Here is a 22,913-nt window from a genome sequence, read left to right as displayed (position 1 = left end):
GAGGAACTGCCATACCATTTTACATTCCCACCAGCAGTGCACAAGGGTTCCAGTTTCTCCATATCCTGTCCAATACTTATTATTTTTCAGGTTTTTCTTTTAATATCTTAGCCATCCTAACATGTGTGAAGTCAAAGCTTGTGTTTTAACTGCTACCATATTCTTCAGGGCCAATCAAAAGGAGAGATGAGTTTGCCCTTCACGTAATCTCCCTGTTCTTAGAGCATCTCTTATCTTTCTTTGATACAACCAAAATAGAAAATAAGAGAAAATATATTTTTTATAAGTCCTGATATCCCTGAAAGTTAAAAGTTTCATTCAGTTCATTCTGATTCACATAAATCTCTCAGGTGATTCTGGCTCTCCCTTCATAGTACATTCAGAAATAGTCACCCCTCACTACCATCACTGCCACTATTCTAGTCCAAGCTCAAATTTTATCTCCCTCTGAGATCATTTTAAATAGCTTCCTCACTGGTCTTGTTGCTTCTATCTTTGTCATTCTTTACTCATTCTTTACTTTTTTTACTTTACTTTTTACTTTACTTCTTTACTTTTTTTTGTCATTCTTTTAGTTCTCAACACAGCAGCCAACGTGATCTTTATAAAAATGTAAGTCGGACATTACCACTGCTCAAAACTCTCCAAAGGCTAAAAATCAAAGTCCTTATGGTGATGTACATGTAGCCTTTCTCACTGTGCTGTCACCCGGTGATTCACTGCTTGTCACGCTCCAGACACACTCCCGAGGCCTCGGCACTGACTGTTCTTCTGCCTGGAATGCCTGTTCTCCAGAGAGCTGTAAGGCCATTCCGTTGGCTTCTGCACGTCTTAACTCAGTTATCGTCTTCCTGGTAAAGTCTGTTCTGTCCCCACATTAAAAATTGCCACACCCCTACCTTCACCACTCCACCTCACACTTGCTTGCTCTTGTTTCTTCATAGCACTTACCACCTTCTAACATACCATACAATTTACTTATTCATCTAGTCTGTTTTTCCCAGTAGAAGATAAACTCCATGAGAGAATTTTTTTTATTCATTGAGATGTCCCCAAAATAGTGCCTCATGTGCAGTAGGCATTCAGTAAATTTTTGTTGAATATATTAGTTTTTTTAAGGTGTTTATAAATTTAAGTTGGTCAGCCCCTTCTTATCATGAGGATAACCAAGACAGATGAGGTCCCTGCCCTCTTCAGGCTCCACATCTAGCTGGGAAATGGGGCCAGGGGATGGAATTCAAGAAAACAGGGTATGGTAAATTTCCACTCTATTTATTGTTTTATGGGTGGCAGATATTATGGAGAGTTTTTCCTGGCAAGATATTTCTAATTTCATGAGCACATAATGTCTCCTTTCCCACCCCACTGCTCTCTTCTTCCTTAGTTTGGACTCAAAAACGCCTTCTCCTAAAAGCCCTGATCCCTTTCCTAGAGGTTACAGATCGTTAGTCCATAGACTAGATTTAGCCCACAAGTAGGTTTTGCTTCACTTGCCTGATGTTGCATTGGTTATTTGGTTTTATGTTTTTAATATCTGTTTTACATAGGGCTTAAACTAATTTAGAATTCATATCTTTCAGATGAAAATTTAGATTCGTAACTTCTTTTGAAAAGGTGGAAGTTCTGATGACATTAGGCCTACAGTGCCACATGGTACCTGACTGAGCTGCGTGACTGTGGCCCCGTCATACCAGGCATAAGCTCCTTCGATTTCATAATGTACCTTCTTTGTTCATCGTATCTGCCTTAGCCTCTGCAGGGACTTGACTTTACAGCTTGTTAACCAGGATGCTTGGAGTAAAATTTGACCCATGTTTTTTAGAGATAGATGTTAACTTTCTTATAGCTCAGGGAACATTTAATAGCTCCTTTTTTTGTTTTAAGTGAAGTAGTATAATGCAATTGATGTTGGCCAAATGTAGCAACAATTTGAAGAGTAAAAGTCTTAATCCTTTTGTCTGCAGACCTATAGCTGCAGTCATATAATGGCATTATATATAATACAAAATTGTTGATGAAATATCACACAGAAGAGTTAGGATTGGAGTGATGAAAATATGGGGGCCGGGAGCAGAGACAAGGTGGGAAAAACTAGGATAAATATAAAATTACCCAATAAAGTATCTACCGCAGTTAGTGTACTTAAAGTATCTTAGGACCGAGTCTTGGACAAAAAACCAGTCCTAGAATTTCAGTGTTAAGATTCTGAAACCTGGAAAGTTACATCTCAGACTATACTCTTAAGGTTATAAAGGTAGCAGTATTTGTTCAGCGAAAATACTCTTTTATGAAACCTCACTCTGTTGCTGTGGTGGTGACTATTATTTGTTTTCTCTTTTTCTGGGTGGGGAAACTGCATGAGATTGGTTTGAAGTGGGGAGCAGGAGGGGAGACAGTGTCTAAGGCTGCCTCCTGCCCCCTGCATATTGGCGTTTTTGATTTTTTTTTTTACCATAACTGAGTGGCAGAGTTCAGCAACTTCTGCGTGCCATGGTGGTGGTTATATTCTTCTGAGTATCAGCTTGGGGTTTGGGGCGGGGAATGTTTTTTTAAGGAAAAAATTGAAAGTTCAATTCCCAGAGTGTTTTGGGGGGGGGTTGGAATGTTTTACTACATGGGTAAAGGATGGGGTAAAGGATGGTAAGTTCTTATTCTGTAAGAGTGAATTTTATGCTCAGTGAGCAAAGCATTGTATGACTCTAGTAGCTAATTTCACAGCAAGTTGTTAAATCATTTTAGCAGCATTAGACTTGAGGTCAGCTTGTAGAAAAGAGTCATCATTTCCACTAAGTCCTTAAAAGAACCAAGAAAAGAATCAAATGTGCCCTGATCCAGAAATCATGTCCTGACTTCATGTGCTGTGGTATCCTCCTGACAGATTTTTTTCCCTAAGGCACAAGATGGCCTGTGCTAATTTCATTATATTCTAAAACATTGTGTGGATCTAATTTTTTTTGTCACCCTTCCATTGAGCTTGAAAAGAGACGACTTCTCTTAAGAGACAGATGAGCATGACCTAAAGTAGTTAATACACCTGTCTTGCCTTATACCTTCTTCTAAGGCCGTATTTCTTTTGTCCGCTTGGAAAGTGACATGTGCCTTATAATAAATACCTTTACTTACTTATTTTTAAGACTAGTTGTTTTTCTAATTTAACAGGCAGCAGAAAAGAAACCAGTGAAAATATGTCCTGTTGTTTTATGCCTAAGCAAATAAGAGATGAGTGGTGGAATTACATTTTCAGTGTGGCATCTGGAGACTTCTTAAAAATTACCTTCTCAGAAGCCTTATTTGGGTCCTCTTTGTTCCTGACTTTGGGGAAATATGATGACCCCGTTGGAGAAGGCAATGGCAACCTACTCCAGTACTCTTGCCTGGAAAATCCCATGGACGGAGGAGCCTGGTAGGCTACAGTCCATGGGGTTGCTGAGGGTCAGACACAACTGAGCGACTTCACTTTTCACTTTTCACTTTCATGCATTGGAGAAGGCAATGGCAACCCACTCCAGTGTTCTTGCCTGGAGAATCCCAAGGGACGGGAAAGCCTGGTGAGCTGCCGTCTATGGGGTCACGCAGAGTCAGACACAACTGAAACGACTTAGCAGCAGCAGCAGCAGCAGCAGCAGCAGATGACCCCGTTCAACATTTTTGTTAATGGCCACCAACTCGAGGCCTTTTTCTTTTATGAGCACCTGATGCTTCCCAGGTGGCACAGTGGTAAAGAATTCACCTGCCAATGCAGGAAACGAGGAGACTTGGGTTTGATCCCTGGAGGGGGCAGATCCCCTGAAGTAGAAAATAGCAACCCATTCCAGTATTCTTGCCTAGTAAATCCCACGGACAGAGGAGCCTGGCAGGCTACAGTCCATGGGTCACAGAGTCAGACACGACTTAGCAACTGAGCATGCATGAGCACCTGAAAAAAAGGAGAGGGACTAGTAGCACACAGTGAGCGTCTTAGCTAGGCTTTATCCCAGCGGTTCGTAACCTCAATGTGTATCACAATCAACTGGGGAAAAAATACATTTAGTTGGTTTCAGGTGAGGCCCAGGTCGCATCTTTAAAGTTTCTCAGATGATTGCAGTTTACAGCCAAAGCTAAGAATCACTGACAAGCCCGTGGGTTTTCAGACTGTTTCCCCAGAGTTCCTGAAAGTGTCTTAGGGGCTGCCTTCAGAGGAAGCAAGTGAGTGAGGATAGAAGGGAAGCAAATAGAAGGGATTCTAGGCCCCTACCCTCCTTGGCCATCCCTGGCCCCTCTTCTGCCTGAGCAGTTCCACTTTCATCTATTTCATATATCAGCTTTCTGTGTAGATTTCATTTGTGTAAAAGGGTGAGGGTTTCCACTGCTTTGAAGGAAAAAGAAGTCTTTTAACCATGACCCCTGACAAAGGTCTTTATACAGAATGGTAAAATAGATGTTTAAGATCCAGTTTTTGAGGATGGTGAGCACTGAGTCCTTCTGCAAGAAATCTGTCAGGCAGCCTCTGAAAAATGTAGAAAAAGAAATATTTTTTCTAACATTATAGTACCTAGCCCTTGCTCTATGTGAGGAAAAGCCCTGCTTAGTTAAGGAAGTCAACTTGCCCAAGTATAAAGTCTAAAGCCAGGCCAGCAAGCAAGGACATAAGCAATCACAATGTCTTGGTTTTGGCCCACATGATTTTTTTCCCTGTTTAGACTAGAACTGTTCTCCATTTTACCCTAGTCCACAATACTCCACGTTACTTATACTTAGCCAGTTCACTCATCTGCCTATCCTTAAGGCCTGGCCCCTGAAAGCATTTGTGTTTATAAACCCTAGAAAGTAATTTATTGGCACTTTTCTGTTTGCAGGGATATTTGATCATTAAAAACATTACTGTCTGTACTTGGCTGGTACAGAATATTATAACCTCTTGTCTGCTTATCCAGAAAGACGTTTAAACTATAGATACTTGGCAGCCATTTAAAGAATTATCTTTTATTTCAACTCCCCCTCCTCCTCTTCAAAAAAAAAAAAAAAAATAGTATGACTTTTAAATAAGAGGATAGTTTGGTTTGGTATTAGAACTTCATACAAAGTTTATGGAACACATTCATTTTAAGTACTTTATTAAATCTATTTCCAGAAAGCCAGATGGCATACCTGTCTTTTGGTAGACTAGATTTCATTCCTTTTTTTTTTCATCTAGGTCAGATCAAATCTGATTAAAATTGTTCTGCTTTATCTTTTATTATTTAAACACTCATTGCCTTCTGTGGTCTCACTAATGGACTAATTTCCTGAGATTATAAATTGGCATGCTTTCATTTTCAGATTCCAGCCTGTCATCATTTTTCCAATTTTTTTTGACATACTTGTTTTATGCTGTATCACAAAACAGGTTTCTTCTTCTCTGAAATCATTTGTCCCCTATATAATTAAGCTGTGCATCCAAGGATATTTATCCTAACGGCACCAATCTAATTTCCAATTTTTAGAAAGTAGCCATGCCTTCAAAAAAAAAAAAAAGCTGGCAAGTTAGCTATCACCCACTTCCCAAAGCAAATTAGTAGGAAAAGTCAGTTTTTTAAAAAAATTCCTATAGCAGTTCTATACCATAAAATTGCTACTGCCAATTTTTTGGCTATTATACTCTTTCTTATTATAACTTAAAACTTGGACCAGAAAAGTATAGAAAGAGCATAATTTGAAAACATACAGCATAACTTTTTTTTCTTTTTGTAGCATTAATCTTATCACTGGTCATTTAGAGGAACCAATGCCAAACCCCATAGATGAAATGACAGAAGAACAAAAAGAATATGAAGCCATGAAACTTGTCAACATGCTTGATAAACTTTCCAGGTATTGTATTCCCCTCCATTTTTTGCTTGGTTTCTAAAAATGTTCTATTTCTTTGTCTCTCTCACTGAGAGTTACCATAGAACAGCAACTCTGGAAATCCATGTTGATTGGAACAGGCTGGCCCAGGCAGCACTAGTTCAGACCTCTCTTGGCCACTGTGGTTCTTCTACATGTGCCGCTTATGGATGTGCGTTCCTCAACATTTCAACTCTCAAAGCTAGGAGAGTAGCTGCCAGGTCACTGTGATATTTAACCAACTAACCTCCCTGTCTTCAAAAAGATGCTGCGAATTAGGTTTGATGATTTTGCTGCTTCTTGTATTTTTTCGTTTTAGTCTGTTTTGGTTTTTGTTCCAGATCATGATGCTTTTTATTTTTATTCATTTTTGATGTGCAAGTTTGCAATTCTTTCTTTTTGGATTGCTGCTGAAACCAAGAACTCTAAACTGTCTAGGAAAAGATGAAAAGGAATAGCTCAAATGAAGGATTTTCTGAAAGCAGGCACTTGTATTAATTAGGGATTCTAAAAACAATTTCACTTTCCCTTCTTGCTTCACACCTCCTTCCCCTCCAAAAATAGCCAGTTTTGAAAATAATTAAACTAAATATATACTAATAAGTAACTAGTCATCTTGGAGGAGTTATTAGAAAGTATTCCTTTCACACTTGCCTGAATTGCTCAATTTTCTAGTCATATATTGAGTCACTGTCTCCTTTAAGCCATCTTGAGTGAGTGCTTCTGTGTGTTGGTGGCAGCTGCCACCAGAAGGTGAATTTCTTCTGGTCATCTCCTTTTTCACAACAACTCTGCAAAGGCTAGTATCCCTCAGTCAAGAGAAGTAGCAACTGGAATGGTAAAGCCAGAAAGTGAACCATAAAAGGGAAAGGTATAATAAAGAAATAGTCAGAGACTAAGAGCACAGCAGGAAGCTTAGAACAGAAGTGTTCAAAAACAGGAAGAGCTGACATGAGGAGTGTGACAAGTTAGGATATTTAGACCCTCTACAGAGTCTGAGTTTTCAAATGATGCTGATAATGTGATAGAATTTAGTTGACTTCCAGCTATTCCTTTTAAATTTCCATCATTTTCCCAAGTTTAGAATTTACAGCTAACCATGCTCATAATATTCAAAAGACATTGTTATCTCTTTGCATATGACATTCTTCATACTTTGTATAGAATATACATGTTTCTACCCTGAATGAATTTACAGTAAAAGAGAAGATATATTGTTAGAGCAAACATAGGAGGCAGAGGAACAGGTTCTGAATGAGCAAATAAAAATAAGATTTGTACTTCACAAGGATCTGATGTGGCAAGTGAAACACAGCAGTGTAACTACAGCAGCTAGGATGAGAACCAACAGAGTCCGCCTGGTAGATGGAGGGGGAGATATTAACAAGGACCAGGATGGAGCATACTAGCGTGAAGACAGTGAACTAGTTAGGTTGAATAAATTTTGTTTCTCTTAAATTGCATTTCAGTAATATGAGTTCTTAAAAGATAACACAGATACTATCCAGCTTGCCAATTTGCCCTGGATGAGTAAACATCCAGCCGACTCTCAGGTCAATCTGAAGGTGATACTGATTTTTGCATAGCAAAATATATCTTGTGTTGGCTTTGATGGTATGAATTTCACCATTCAAGTTGAAGTTAAGACAATTTTGAGAATAGTCCTAAATCACTTTTCCATGATGTGTGGTGGGTTTGTTTTTTTTTTTTTACATTGTCTGCCTTTATGTGCTTTCTAACATTTGCTCTCACTAATAACAGTCAATGACAAAACTGTATGGAGATGAGCAGTGGGCATTCCAAAGCTGGAATGCAAAGAATGAACCCATTCTTTATGCGTCGTCTTACGTGTTTGTCTTAGTTCCTTCTCTTTTTTCACTGTTGTTTTTTTTTTTTTTTTTTTTTTTGAGGTAAAAAAGATGCCATAAAGCCAAGGGAGACTAAAATCAGTAAATTCGGGGAATATTTATTAAGCAGGTACTCTGTGCAAGGCACTGTGCTAGGAAGATGAGGGAGATTCAGAGGTGAATGTGGTAGTCTCTGCCTTTGGAAAACTCACCTTTTAGTGTGGGAAATGGCTATAAGCTACTCTAGAACACAGGGTAGGAGGAAGTAATGTCAAAATAAGGTCTGTATTGAACTGTGAGCACCAAGGAAAAGGAGCAGTTCATTCTGTTGCGATGAATCAGGGACTGTTTCACAGGGAAGGTAACAATTGTGCTGATCCTTGAAGTTTAAGAGGTGTTAGATTAACAAATGGAGAAATGACCGTTCATTCCAGGTGGAGGGAAACTTACTCTTGTTAATAAGATAAATCTTTGTTATTCACATACTGCATCTTTCTTCTAAAGAGCTCATAACCAGAGCTAATTTATCACAGTCTGATTAAGTTATCAGATTTATCATTAGGGAAAGCAAGGCCCAAAGAATTGCCCCACACATTTCCAAGCTAATGACTGATGAAAATCCATTTCCTTTCACAGTTTACAAAACTGTTTACAAAAAGTACACATTTCCTTTCACAGTTTACAAAACATACACTGTCTTTCTAGCTAAAGTGAGGCTAAGAACTTCATTTTTCAGAATTCAAGACCTTTGCTCTGTCCACTGTGCTACTGTGTCTGTCTGTTAGAGTCAGTGTTCGCCAGAATATTTCCTAAATCATCCTCTTCAGCAATGTGCTATTGGTTAGTTCCTTCAGCTGTCACTCTAAGGATGTTCTGCATCCCACCAAGTCTTACTGTGCTAAGAGTGTACTATAGCTTTGTCTGGTTAGCTTTCCTTTCCAAAAATGAAATCATTTTCTCCTGGGCCTGAGTTGAAAGGTGTGTGAGTAAAGGATAGGATTGGAGGTGATGTGGCCAATGAATGGACACTAGACACTCCCTTTTTTCCATCCATAGGAGAGCAGATGTGAAGGACCTGCACCAGGATGGTGGTTAGCAACAGTGGCCCGTGCCAAAGCACTTACCAAAGTGATGACTAAGGTTGGTCATGCCAAGTACTATTACTGAGCCTGGTGTAGGGTACAGATGTTATTTACCACCAAAACTGTAAAAACCACCAATGCGAAAATTTAAATTACATTTCCATTTTGCCTCCAGGCTGGACATAGCCACTGCCTCAAGTTGCTCACCGCCTTAGCAACTTTATCTAAGCTAGATTTTTAAGGACACTGGAGAGATCAGTGCTGAAACATTTTCTTCCCATTGAATACCAACTGACAGTGGTATTCCATGTGATTTTTCTTTTTTTAGTGTAAGGATTCTGTTTTAGACAGATGTAGGTAAGGGGATTGGCAGTGGACCTGGAGGTCTTAAGAGTTTGAGAATAATCTGAGCCCTATAAGTCCGATCATGTCTAGCTAGTACAGTGCCTTGTACCCTGTGATTTTCCCAGTGTGTTTGATGAAATGTCAAAGCTGATCCCCAAATCAAAGGTTAATTTTTTTGCTCAATAAAATAGCCTACATGGTTTAAAGACTTTAAAGTATACTTTTGTCAGTTCAATTTCTTGGCCAGATGTCATAAAATGCAGGTCTGGAAAGGAATTCTGTAAGGTACTTTGGTCCATGAGTGGCTAATTTAAATAATGGGGTACCTAATTTCTTTAATATAGAATGATAATTGTAATATTTATCAGACATAAGCATTAAGGCCTGAGGCATGGAGATTATAGAAAGCTTCATTTGACATTTTTAATGTGAGAACAGAGGTGGGAAAGAGGATGAAATTGGCCTGCCTCTCCACCTCTTCTTTCCTTTTTTGAACTGGAAAAAATATAAGTCCCTGCAACTTAAGCAGGAGATTAGAATTTGGATTGTATGTGGTTAAGCAAGTCCAGTGTGGCTAATACAATTGCATTCACCTTAGCTACAGCACACAATTTGCATATAACAGCACAGCCTCCTCCAGAAGAGGGGAGAGAAGATTGATGGCTTAAGCCTAAACTAACCAAGGGAAGTAATATTTCAAGTTTCAAACTTTGTTTTGACTTTTCTAATCCCCCTTAGTTTCTTAATTGGAACAGGACTGACTAATCTTCTACTGCATACTTACCCCATCACTGTTTAACAAGGTACACTGCCTTTTTGCTTATAAATTATATCAAAATCTTCTAAAATTTACATCTATATAAATAATTGTTTTCCATTTCTTCCCTTTCTTATCTATTCCTTGTCCAATATAATTTTGCTAGCCATTATGTAGTATTGGTGGAACATGGCTTTCTTAATAAATGCAAGTACCAAATATAGAAATAGTTCCCCTTTAGTCTCCAAATATTATTTTTAAGCTTATTAAAGCTGGGACAGGTAATTTATGACTGAAAGTAATAACTATATAATTTTTTCTTTATAACTAAATTTCTTGACTCTGCTTATAAAAATAACAACTGTGATTACTCCCACCTTGATGAGTTAACCAAGGAAATGCTTTGTAGGTACATTTCAGAAATATGATCCAGTTTTTATAGCATTGTAAGATCTATTGTGGGTACGAAAGTGTAATGATCTCAATTGCTAACATCAGAAAATCCTTTAGATCTGCACTGTCCAATATGGTAACCACTAGTCATATATGACTACGGCTAGTCTGAATTGGGATGTCTTCTAAGTGTTAAAATACTCCGACATTCAAAGACTCAGTACAAAAAAAAACAACAACAACAACAAAGACTCAGTACAAAAAGAGAATATAAAATACCTCAATTGTTTATTATGAATTTATGTTGAAATAATATTTTTGATATATTGGGTTAAGCAAATTATTTTAAAACTAATCTTACTTTTCTTACTTTTACGATGTGGCTACTAGAACATTTAAGATTACGTATGTATGGCTTACATTATGTTTCTGTTAGATAGCACTGTTCTATCTCAATAAAAATACACTGCAAGTTTGCTTAGAAGCTTAATTAAAGGAACGTGGATCCAGTTAAACTAATATACCCTTACAGTGGTAAGGGACAAATACGATATTGTTCATCTTTAGGTTAAAGAGGGCCTTTCCACTGGCTGGACACCTCTAAGTAGGATGTCATGCAATCTTTGTATTGCTTATTAGTAGTCATTGTCCCTTAACTCTGTAGTAGGAATGCCTACTTTGAGCTCTTGATTTAAGCACTAGCCAAAATGACTTTTGTTTATTATAGAAACATCAAATAAGAATAATCTCCATTGACTACTTGCTCTTAGTCACCCTCCTCCTTTCTAATGGAGAAGAACATGTCAGAACTTCCATTTCTACTGCTTTATTCAACACTGTCAGTTGGCATGCTGACCTCTTATTAATATTTATTTTGCTAATTTTGGACAACAGGATAGAAAGGTCTGTAGAGAAATTACCAAGAAATAAAGATCACCTTCACTTAAGGGTAAAACTCAGTTTTATTTTTCTAACATTATCCCTAACCTCTTTCTCTATATTTTCTTAACCATACTCTTTAATGTGAGGTGGATAACACATTTTTAGAAGCTTTGCATGTGATCTTCTAACAGAAATGAGAATAATAAAAGACTAATATTTTATATATTGCTTTTAAGTTTGAAAACAGCCTTGTGAATTAGATAGGGTAAGAGATATTTTATTGAGGCGTAAATGGGACCAGTGGTTAAGTATCTAAACCAAGATCAGCCGTCTTGTTAGTGATATAGTCAGGATTTGGTTCTTAGACTTCAGACTCTAAATCTTAACTGTTATTTTAAAAAATTACCAACATACAGCTCTCAAATTTGTCAGTCTGATTATCTTCAGTAAGATGCTCTAAATTTTAAATAGATTCAAAGGACAAAGACAGATAGTAAGCCTATTTACCTGAGAAGAAAATTAAGATTTGGAGGCCATTCCTGCTTTTTCAATCCATAATTGAGCTTTTCTCAAATATCAAGTCAGGTCCTAAGCAGTTTATATCAAAAACAAAAACAGCTTCATATGAAGGAAACCAGTAAAACTGCTATGATTCTATGTTACTATAAAATATTTTAATTATTTTGAAAAGAGAATATTCTGACAGATTCTTATATTCAGTGTGATCATATGAAGAAAATTAACTTTAGAAAGGCTTCCCTATTTACAAGGCTGTTGCCTGTTTGTTCAGCTCCCGAAGTGGAAGGACATGCATGGTGTGGACAGTGTGCCATATCCATTTCTCTTGGGAATGATATTTTTATGTTGTATATTTTAACTTCCCAACTGTACCCAATCCCAAAGCATGACGGTGAGGCTGAGGGAAGGGTCTCAGAAATGTTTTTGAGAAATGGAGCTTGAAGACCTCGGATTTGGTACAGAAAAGCCACCACACCTCTCCTACCTATTGGTTAGTGGCTTAGTAAAAGATGAGTATAACTTCAGCACTAGGAAGCCATCAGATGGAAGATTATACTGAAAGATGAAGGGTCAGCAAAGGACATGCTCTGATGGTATATAACTGAACATTTAACTAGTGCCAAAAGTTGTATTAATTTCTTGAGGACAAAGCATTTAAAACACTTCAGAATATCACAAGTTTTGAGGAAATCCATTGTACTTCAATAGATTATGGACTATTCCATTGATGCTCAAGTATTGAAATAAGATGCACTCTCAGAATTATAGCAAAGATTACAGAGCTTCCTTCTCGGGGCTCTCACAGGCTCCGTTACAGCAGGCATTTTTGGAAAAGCTCTGTTAATTAAAATACTTTATTTATATATTTATTTTCATCCTATCTTCCAAATGTGAAAGGAATTAAATACGAAATGGCTAATTTTAAATGTCAGGGTTCTTTTTTTCCAAGCCAACCTTACATTAAGAACAGGAATCCCTGTGCCAAAGAAATGGTTCCCAATTATCCCATCCTGGGTTTTGTTATACATTGTACAGAAGTCAACAAAACAAGTATGTAACAGAACCTGCCTAAATAACAGCCACCCTCATTAAAATCAGAATTAATCAGGGGGTGATTGAAGGAAGCAATGCTTCATAGGTTCCCCCTTTTTCTTCTTTTCTAATCATAGAACAAAATATGTTACATAAAAGGATTGGAACTATTATGCAGTACTCAATTAGAGGGAGGTGAATAGGTCTCTAACATGCTGTTTTATCAAAAGAGCAGACTGGTGTTTGCATGACTGTTGTTTCATTACAGACCCTGTCATTAATTCCATGTGTCAATACTGCCCTGTAGTACACAGAGCAGACAAGAAAGAAGAGCCCTTGAAAACAAGGGAATGATTTTTGAGTCGTTATCAAGCTAAGTGGCAAGCGGGAAGCTGAAACTCGTATAGGTAAATTCGAAGGGACTCTTGGGAGATCTGCAAGTGGGAAACAAGAATGCATTTTACCAACTGCTTAATTATGTCCTGTTTTTCAACAAGTACACTTGAATTGAATGCTTTGTTTGTATTGCACAAAAACATGTGCTTTGGGCAAGAGTATTCTCTTGTTTCCAGGTCAAGTAAGGTGTTTTATACACATACACATCTGGCCCATTCTATAATGTGCTATTGGGTATGTTAGTATCTGAGCCCCAATATTGCACTGTCATTTCTGGGGGAAAGTTACGTAGGAACCAGAAGTCTAAACAGTGGAGCTTTCGCTAAGTCCTGAGAGGTTGTATAAGCCCAGGCATCCCAGAGGAGCATACTTACAGGGAAATGGTGGCTCAGGAAAATGTGGAACTATATCTGGGGACAAAAAAGACAGACTATAAAGCTTTCAATATGGTATAAATTCCATAATCTCCCACCCCTAAACCTTTAAAAAAGTACTTTTTGGTTTCCGTTAGCAGTCCTAAGGGTTAGGCTGGGGCAAAATAAGGTTTCCTTTCTTGGACGTGCTTTATCTGTGTCCTCGTTCCTGGCCAAGCCCTTATAGATTATGGTTCCTTATCGTTTAGTAAGATCAAATTTCTAAATGATGTTTCGTTCCAGTTGAACATTCTTGGAGGCTTATCTCTTCCCTGGCCAGATGCCTGATCAGATGAGAAGCCCGCCATGATACTGTCACAGTGCCTAGAATGGGCTCTTTATCCAGTAGACATCACTGTACTTTTTGATGATAACGAGGGCAGTCTTAACTTGTGTTAAGGCCTGTGTATAGCATTGAAGGTAAGTATGAAGGAGTTATTGCTATGTGAATATCTTAACCCTGATGCACATTTCAGTATATAGTATCTTCGTTTAACCATGATCTACATATATCTAACACCTAGCCATCCTTTTTAGATGGGACCTTCATGATTTAGGACCAGTAACTCTTCATGAAATGGCCTGTTTATTGAGGGCCATGATTAAATTTAGATCCATCCTTGTAACATTTGCCATTGCTTTGATTTTATTTTTGGAATCATTCTAATCATTTTGCTGGTAGCTTTGCAGAAAGGACTTGTGGTCTTGGTGTATGTCAGTGACAATTAGGTAGGCTGTTGTGCTTGACTTTTAGGTTTAGAAGATCTTGATTAGAAACAAAAGCCTAGCAGTTTCAGTGTCTTAAAAACCTAGCTGCTTTTTAAGTAGATCATAATTATTTAGTAACCTAATATTTAGTCTCTTGGAATTAGAATAGAATCTTAGGGATCATCTTGTCCAACCCCTTCATTTTATAGATGGGGAGACTCAAGCCCAGAGAAGGAAATGACTTGCCCAAGGACACCCAGCACATTAGTGGACAATCTGAGTCTAGACCCACTGGTGCCCCAGATGTAAGCAGCCGAGTCTACATGAATCAGTGGTTGGAAATTCCAGGTTGTATGGCACAAAGAGGGCCTTGATTTCTGGACGGTCAGAATGTCTGATGACATTGACTCATCAGGGAAGTAATTATAGTTAAAATAGTATGAGGATGACTCGTGGCAAATGGTTCTCTACCATTGTCCATTGATGCTATGACCCATGTATTATATTCTTTCAGTAGAACTTTACTGAGCACCTATTATGTGCCCATCCTAGATCCTGCAGATCACAGCCAGAGAAGACATGGACTCTGTCCTCAAGTTGCTCAAGTCCTGTAGAAAATGAGAAATCTCTGGAAAGCATCATGCAGAATTCCCTGTAGAATGCTAATACTTTTCCTAATTGTAAATCTTGGTGATGAAAATGAACCTTTTCTCTTGGTCAGGGTTTGTTTATTAGGTGTCACATAAAACACTATACCATTCCTTTCTGTGAAAATACAAGATAATACCAACTGCAGCTAAATTGAGTTCATAAACACTTATTGAGGATCTACCATCTACAAGGCACTGTGCTAGACACATAGGGATATGAAAATGAATACAGTGTAGAATATTTTCTTTTTAAATGTCAAAGCAGTATTGTTTTATAGCTTTCAACCTTTGTAATAAGAATTATTTTTAATAAATAGTCTTAAAATATGGGACCCTTGAAATAGAAGACAAAATATCTCTGTACTGTAACCCAGACTTGTCAGCCCAGGATTGCAAAGTCTCCATCCAAATCCTCTTTTGTACCCCATATCTGTCTTGAGCTTTCTTTTTCCTTTATCTCAGCCAAGCCAGCCTGCTTGCCAGTCCCTGCACACAACTGACTCTCGCTTCTGTGCCTTTGCTTGACTAACCTCCTGCTTCGGGATGCCTTTCTCCCCGTGAATCTGTGTCCATCACTGCCATTACAGTCTGGCCCTGAACCCATCTCCTGCCAGGAGCCTGTGATCAGCATCCCCATCTCCTCCGTGTCCCTCCCACGTGTACATAGCCCATATGACTGGTGGAATAACAGTTCTGTGGTATTCATTAATGCTTCCCATTCTCTGTCCACATCTTGCTCATCTAGATACAACAGATCTTACTAAATGAAGCAGTTTAGTATAACCAGGTCATTTTTCAGACCTTTTAGGAGTAAGTTTCTATATCAAAGAATTCATTTTGGTATTTGTGGGCTGTTATATGATAGAGAGGAAGAGCAGAATCATTAGGATGGGGGTTTGAAAAGTAAGCCTCGGGGTCCATAAGAGAAAAGAGTCTATCTGTAAGTGATCCTCTCTCCTTCCATTCCCAAACAGGATGAGAAATTGCCTTTAAATAAATTTCAAATACAGTAAGGGTGTACTGAACTGTCAAGCTAGGGAAAGCAGGGCTCTGCCTGTTAATCATCTCAAGCTTGTTGATCTGCTGTTCTGTAATTCCTTTAATATTGTTTAATGTGTGTGTGTTTTACCTTCTGAACTGACTAAAAGCTTCTTGAGGACAGGGACCATGTCTTTTATTTGCTTCTGCATATTCTTCCCCCACTTATTCCCAAAGACTGCCCTAACAATCTTGTGGAAACCTTCCTTCCATAAGCACATAAAGGACAGGAAATGCGTCTCATGGGTTCCAACTACACCCCAGCCATCGCACTATGTATTTCATATGTATAATGACCTTTCACCCTCATGACGATTCAGTGAAATGGGTATTCCTATCCCAATTCTACCGATAAGGAAACTGAAGTTCAGAGAATTCAAGATCTTACTGCTATAGAACCTAGGTCTGATTCCAAAACCTTTATATGCCTTTCACTGTACCACAATAACAACAACTAATATTTAGGACTCCTTTACAGTACATAGAACTCTTTCATTTATACTATTATTGTTGCTGTTACTACTACCACTGCTAGTACTATAACCCCTTAAGTCATCACTAGGAAGTAGGTAGGTAGAGCTAGTATTATTATCCCCATTTCACAGATGGGAATACAGAGACTCAGAGACTTGCCCAAGATCACACAACTGGTAAGTGGAAGAGCCAGGACTTCAAAGAGACTTCCTGACTCTAGACCTTTTTGTTCTTTCCAGTGTATCACATTGCCGCCTTAATTTATCTGCATGAATGCATAATTATTTGGCCAGTTATCACTGACACCTCTCCTACAGGAGTGTCAGGAAGACAAGACATCCTATAGCATCCTATAGCCATGTGAAAAAGAAAATAATTCATATCCTTAGAAGAGCTTCTATGTTAGTAGAGGGGTGATAGAGAAAATCCAAAAAATAAAGCCTTGAGAAGAATAGTTCACAGGTGAGCATTAAAATATGAGCCCCTTTATTCTATAGATGAATTTTCATAATTTGGCTATAAAACTTTTGTAATGTTTTTAATTATTTCTATTATAAAATTGGATTAGGGAGTAGGGGTGCAACCTATGGACTTGATTTGAAAATATTCCTCCTGGGTTTGGATGAGAAAGTACTGGCTACCTTGTGCAAGCTGGTAGCTAGCCCCAGTGTCATTCTGTTACCAGAGAAATACAGAAATATTAGGAGTGATGGCATGCCCCCCCAGCAGTTCATCACTATCTTGGTAGAATTCATGCAATCTCATCTACTGATCCCATTCCACCCCCCCATACCCTTCACCCCACCCCACCTTACTGTTCTGCAGTCACCAACCCCTTCAAACCTTTGAACTTTCTGATCCCTTAATGTTTCACCCCAGAAGGTGGTGCCCTTCTCCTTTTGTATTGATTATTAGTAAACAGTGTCCAGTATCACAAAGGCCTTCAGGACAACCACAACTAGGAATTGTTACTAAAGTACAGATGTGGAGTATGAACTGGTGCTAGAGAGAAGTTTCAGTGGAAGCAGATTGTTCTCTAGTTCCACTAAACATTTCTACCTGGTTGTCATGCAGAGTTCTTCACTGTCCTGAAAGATGTTAGTGTCTTCCCCGTCCCCCAAAATCTGCTCCATCTGCTGTGCTCTTGCTCGAATGAATGGTCACCATCCACATGGTCATCTGAGCTGGGAGCCATAGAGACACTCTTCCTCACTCCCCTTTACCAACTCTGCCCTCCCAGTGGATGACAGCTCTACCTTGGAAGTGATGCCTTTTCTTCCCACAACCACAGCCACAGCCCAACTTTCTGTCTCCTCTCACACGCACTGTTACAGTGACATCCTCGTGACTTGCCTCTCTGCCAGTTTCCCCGATTCCGACGTGTCTTTGCACTGCTGCCAGAGATTCTTCCCTATAAACCAACCCTGGCCGGGCATTCCTTACAGGCTAGGACCCAAGCTGCTTACTTTGACATTCAAGACACTTGACTGCCAAACCCCAAACTGCCCTTGCAGACTTACTTCCTGCTGCTCCTTCAGTGAATCTCTCCCCTCCCCAAACACTGGGCCCTTTCCCAGCTTGAGAGCAGAGAAAGAAATTGACACAATCCAGAAAGGTCTATACAGTCACAAGTAGGTGGGACCATACAGAGCCCTCCACACAATCTCCCTTGCTGGCAGAGTCCTGTGCCATCTTTGCCTGGCATAGGACACCTCCCCAGAGGTGCTGCTCCCACCTTCCCCAGGCAATTAGATCGATGCTTCGTCTCAGGAGCTGTGATTTCCTTTGTTCCTGATCCTGTTACAGCATTTACCCCATTATGTCCTGAGTTATTTTCCATGTGTATGTTTCACGCACTGCTCGAGGGCAGCAGCTGTGCCTGGCCTTCCTTCTCTCCCCAGTATATGACACAGTTCTCAGCACATAGTTGTTGAGCAGCTGAACTCAGAGTGTGTTCCTTCAGTGCAGTTAGAGCAGATGTGCAGAGAGCCCTGGGCTGGGGTTCAGGGACTGTCCCAGGTCCAGTTTTGCCACTAGACGTGTGACCTTGGGTAAGTCACTCAGTCTCCTTTATTAAACAAGGGAGTTGGACTAAATGATCTCTAAGGCCGCTTTAAATTCTATGATTCTGACCCCATTTCTGGGATCACGAAACACATTTCCTACTTGATAAATATTTAGCAACCTCAATTTAACCAGTCAACCATCCATATTAATAGAGTCTTCAGACTCTCAGCAGTAGTCTTCTGGTAAGAGCTGCTTGATAGGCTCCTGTTGGCTTATCCAGCGTCCCCTGAGCTGTTCTCCCCTTCCCCAGAAGTCTCTCTGCACTTGTAACACTAGCACACGGTTGTGTGGCTGGCCCTTCCCAGTAGGGAGCCCTTCTTTGTGCTGGCCTGAGGGACAACCACAAGGAAGCAGAGGGAGAGGAGGCTTTATTACCTTCCTTCACTCTAGCTCCCACCAACATTACAGTTGCTGCCATGTGGGTTCTTGTTGTAGACATGTTTTTAGAGGGCAATGCCCGTTTCTGTGAGAAATAAGTTTTAAGCAGCTCATGTGCTCTTCAAGACTCCTTTTAAAGTACACTGCTGACTTTTTGGGGTGGGAGGAGGACTAGAGTTAGCAGCTCAACAGGTACATTCACCATAATCTCCATATAATAAATAAGAGCCCATGAAAAGATTAAATAAATCTTTCCTAACGCTTTTTGATTGGCTTAATCAATAATTAATCATCTTTAGATGAGGCCGTAACTTGTGGAGTAGATATAATTGGATTAGCTGAGGAGAGGCAGTTGGGGCGCTTTGAAGAGATTAAAATGGCTGTCAATCCCATAATTAAACTGCCACAAACAAAAGCAATGGTGTTTTTTTAAAAAAGAAGGAGAGAAAGAAGGAAAGAAAAGGGAGGGAGAAAGTTGGGAAAGGCCAACTGATTTGAAATCAATAAGTACTTATATATCACTAGAGACTGGACAGGGAAAAATCAAATGGCAGATTTATTCCATTAAATTAAATCCATACATATCAAATCAGCCATTTAATTACATGGCTGGTCCACTGGGACAGGTGAAATTTTGGCAGCTTCAACTTCTTAACTAAAACAAATCCACAAAAGGAAAAAAAGTCAATTATTAAAAACAGAAGAGACCTGCTCCTTGTCCTGAGCCCATTTAGACCTTGACTTTTCATACTTTTAATTGGCTTAGTAGGTTTGGCCTGTGTGAATGAAGTCTTTTATCTCCCTCTTTTTCTTTCCATACCCCTTTCATCTTTCCTGTTACAAACACACAGAGAGAGCTTGAGGAAAAATACTTTGGTTTTTAAAGACTTTTCTTTTTTTTTAAAGGATGTGGATTCGGGCGGGGGGAGGGTGTGTGTGTGATGCTGGTGAATACTTTTTTCTCTCTCTTTTATCTCTTTTTCCAGAGAGGAGTTGCTTAAACCAATGGGACTAAAACCTGATGGGACAATAACGCCTTTGGAAGAAGCACTCAACCAGTACTCTGTCATCGAGGAGACCAGCTCTGACACAGACTGAAAGCATCACCTGCTCAACTCTCAATATTGCTTTTATCAGCATCTTTTCTCTGTAGCTCCAGGGGAATCTTTTCTCTAAAACATTTATGCCCTTGCTTTGGCTAGAAACACATTAACTGGTTTACTCATTGAGAATCCAGCGTATTTAAGAAGTGATCCTGTGTTTTTGCGATATTGAGGCATTCATACAGAGCTGCAGTTAGATGGAGTTGCAGGGACTAGGAAGAGGGAAAAAAAATTCCATTCTGTCAAGATGGAACTGAAGGACTTCACTCTATAAAGCAGCCCTGGTTGAATCTGGCAGTTCTGTTTGCCAAGATTCTTAACAGAAGATTTAGCTGTGTCCTTCCTCTCACTTGTGTGAGCTGCCCTTTCTGAATCTTTCCAGAGACGGAGGCACATGGGAAGCAGAATGAGCTGCTAAAAGGGGCGAAGGCAAGTGACCCTTTAGATCAGGACTGAGTGAATGGAAGCCAAGCAGCTGCTCCATAGGCCTAGCCCCACTCTTCACTTCATTTCAATTTTGTATAAATCTATAGAGACTCACACACACGCACACACACACACACACACACACACACAGCCCCAGACTTGCAAACTGATTACATTCAAAAAAGTTTGTATGTCACTTATCTAGAACTTCAGAATACATTTCTCCCTATAAAGTTACAAAAGATGGTTTAGTTCTGAGGCAGCTACCAATGCCTATTTATTCCCTAATAACCTGAACACTAGTACCATAGAACTGAACCCCCATCTGTATTGCTGCATGGGGAGCATGCATTCTGAGGTCTAACATAGGGGTGCCAGGAAAACATACCCTCCAACCCGGAAGAGGGAATGGGGACCCCTGGGTACTGGGAGTTCTTCTGTGGCCTCTGCTGAGGGTGGAGGAGACAGCAGCACCCATTTGTACATATAGGTCATTCATACGCCACATGTTTTAAATCGGGGACTGTGTGTGCTTGTGTGTGTTCTACCTTTCTACCATATGTGATCAGTTTAATGGTAACTTTATTTATTTAAAAAAGAAACACAAATAGTTACTGTTAAACTGATTAAGGCTGTTTTTACTTTGGTAAAACAGATTGGTCATATGAAAAAGTAGAAAATGAATCATGCAATAGACAGTGGGTCTAGTTAATCAATGGCTAAAGTTGAAAAGGGGTTGGTTTCCTCTTATATATATATATATGTATGTATGTATATACATACATATATATACACATAATGTGCTTAACCACTGCCTTTTAAAACTTTAAATAAAACATTGGGGTTGATTCAATTTAGCCATCTGTGTGTGTTTCTTTATAAACAATACTATTTATTGTTTATTGGGGTAAACAATACTATTTCACAGTTTATGCTTTTTTAAAGTGCTTTTACATCTATTATCTCAGTTGTAATAAATAGCTTTTCTAAGGATAAAGTACACAGAGTATTAGTGAAATGTCATTTATCCAGAAGCCACTTCTCTGGCCAAAGTACAAATCAGGAATTCAGTTTTAAAAGGCCTTTGAGCTGCCAAAAGAGATGTCAAAGTTTCTTACAATTTATTTCTACGTGAGAGCCTCAAGAATCTATCTCACTTTTTGCCTCTTTACTAAAATTTGCGTATATTTTAACATGTTTAGTTATCTGACTTCCAAGTCCACCAAAAAAATATATATATATGGCAAAAGAGGAGGCTGTTGGATGGAAGGCAGACCTACTGAAAGCAGCAAAAATCCAACTGAAAACTGGATAGGAATGTGGGGACAATGAGAACTACTTGAGGCATCATAAGTCTGGAACCATCTGTTTCCCAAAGGACATTCTAGTTGACCCAGAAAGTATCCATACAATAGTATGGCCTGTAAACTAATTCTCATAATGATGACCTTGTGTTTCTTTTTTAAAAAAGTTAAATCCAGAATACTCTATAAAAAGACTATAAAGAACACAATACATTTTAGGATTTTCATCCAAAATAACTGGAGTAGAAGTTATGGGCAACCCATGTTTTAACAGTAAATAAAGTGAAACTTGGTAATTCATAATATTAGATTAAGTGAAAAAAAGTTTAGAAAAAAGAATTTTGAGTATTTTTGTTACTTCATTCTACAAATGCATTTTTAAGATATTTTTATAATTTCTGCAATCAAATAGCTTTGGCATGAGTGTCGCTTACCTAAATGAAGACATGTTTAATGAAATACCATCTTGCCAGCTTTATGCAGAGTTAGTGTTTGAACAGTCTTGTTTAAGTTACTGTGCTCTTCTGTTTTCAGTGAGTTCTGTTTCATTTTGAATTTCTCTGTGCTGGGCACTAGGCTTTGTTTTGGAGAGAGAATTTGCAGAGGGAGAAGATGAAAGTGACTTCATCTTGCACATGGAAAGAGAACCAACATTTGTCAATTGCTTGCTCTGTGCTGGGCTTTTTATGTATCTTTATCTTGTGTATCCTCATCACATCTCATGTTAGAGATCACCTCTGGAAAGTACAGTAAGTTACCCAACATCACACAGCAAGGAAGACTCCAACTCGGGCTGGCCTGACCCCCCAACACCTCACCTTCCCCTTCACATTGCCTCGGGGGTCCACCTTGTGCCTCCTTATGACTTTAGAATGCTGGGAGACTGGTAATTCTTGGGCTGTTTTAAGCAATAAATATTTCAGCATAACTGGCTTAAAGAACTTACTAAGTAGGGAGGTGACCAAAATGAAATTGAAGTATGAGCAGGAAATATGCTCAGTTAGTACTGAATTTCAGATAAGGGTGTGGAATGCTTTAGGTCAGAGATTAGGGCTGCAGGCTCCCCAACACTGCCACCCTGCCCTGACCCTCGACATGTCTTGGCTCAGTGACCTGCAATGGGGATGGTGAGAATACACTGGCCAACTGCGCTCTGCAGGTCCCTGTGTCTACATCCCTCCCAGTCTTTAAAACAGGGTATGGGGAAGCAAGTTTGAACATAAGGCACTTGAGCTGCTGCTTTAGAGTAATAGTC

At 39.1% G+C, this 22,913-nt stretch overlaps 1 protein-coding gene across 9 annotated transcripts in view; it reads left to right on the top strand.

Moving 5' to 3' along the window:
* Window positions 1-22,006, top strand: part of RIC8B (RIC8 guanine nucleotide exchange factor B) — a 101,815-nt gene extending 79,809 nt beyond the window's left edge. Inside the window, exons 9-13 of one of the 9 annotated variants that reach the window (XR_826437.1) lie at window positions 5,710-5,829; window positions 8,748-8,831; window positions 12,970-13,108; window positions 13,754-13,930; window positions 19,812-21,999. Coding sequence is in view for 2 of the 9 variants with exons in the window: in XM_010853379.1 (XP_010851681.1) it covers window positions 5,710-5,829; window positions 19,812-19,923 (232 nt within the window). In the remaining 7 variants the exon portion in view is untranslated. Of the gene's footprint in view, window positions 1-5,709; window positions 13,931-19,811 lie in introns of all 9 variants that reach the window. The other 8 variants (XR_826436.1, XR_826441.1, XR_826438.1 and 5 more) reach the window with 8 other exon arrangements.
* Window positions 22,007-22,913: the final 907 nt, after the last annotated feature.

Source organism: Bison bison, unplaced genomic scaffold (assembly GCF_000754665.1).
Source record: "Bison bison bison isolate TAMUID 2011002044 unplaced genomic scaffold, Bison_UMD1.0 scf7180017864327, whole genome shotgun sequence".
NCBI classification, from domain to species: Eukaryota; Metazoa; Chordata; class Mammalia; order Artiodactyla; family Bovidae; genus Bison; species Bison bison.
The sequence above is the reverse complement of the archived record's forward strand: the minus strand, read 5'-3'. Positions and strand labels throughout refer to the sequence as shown.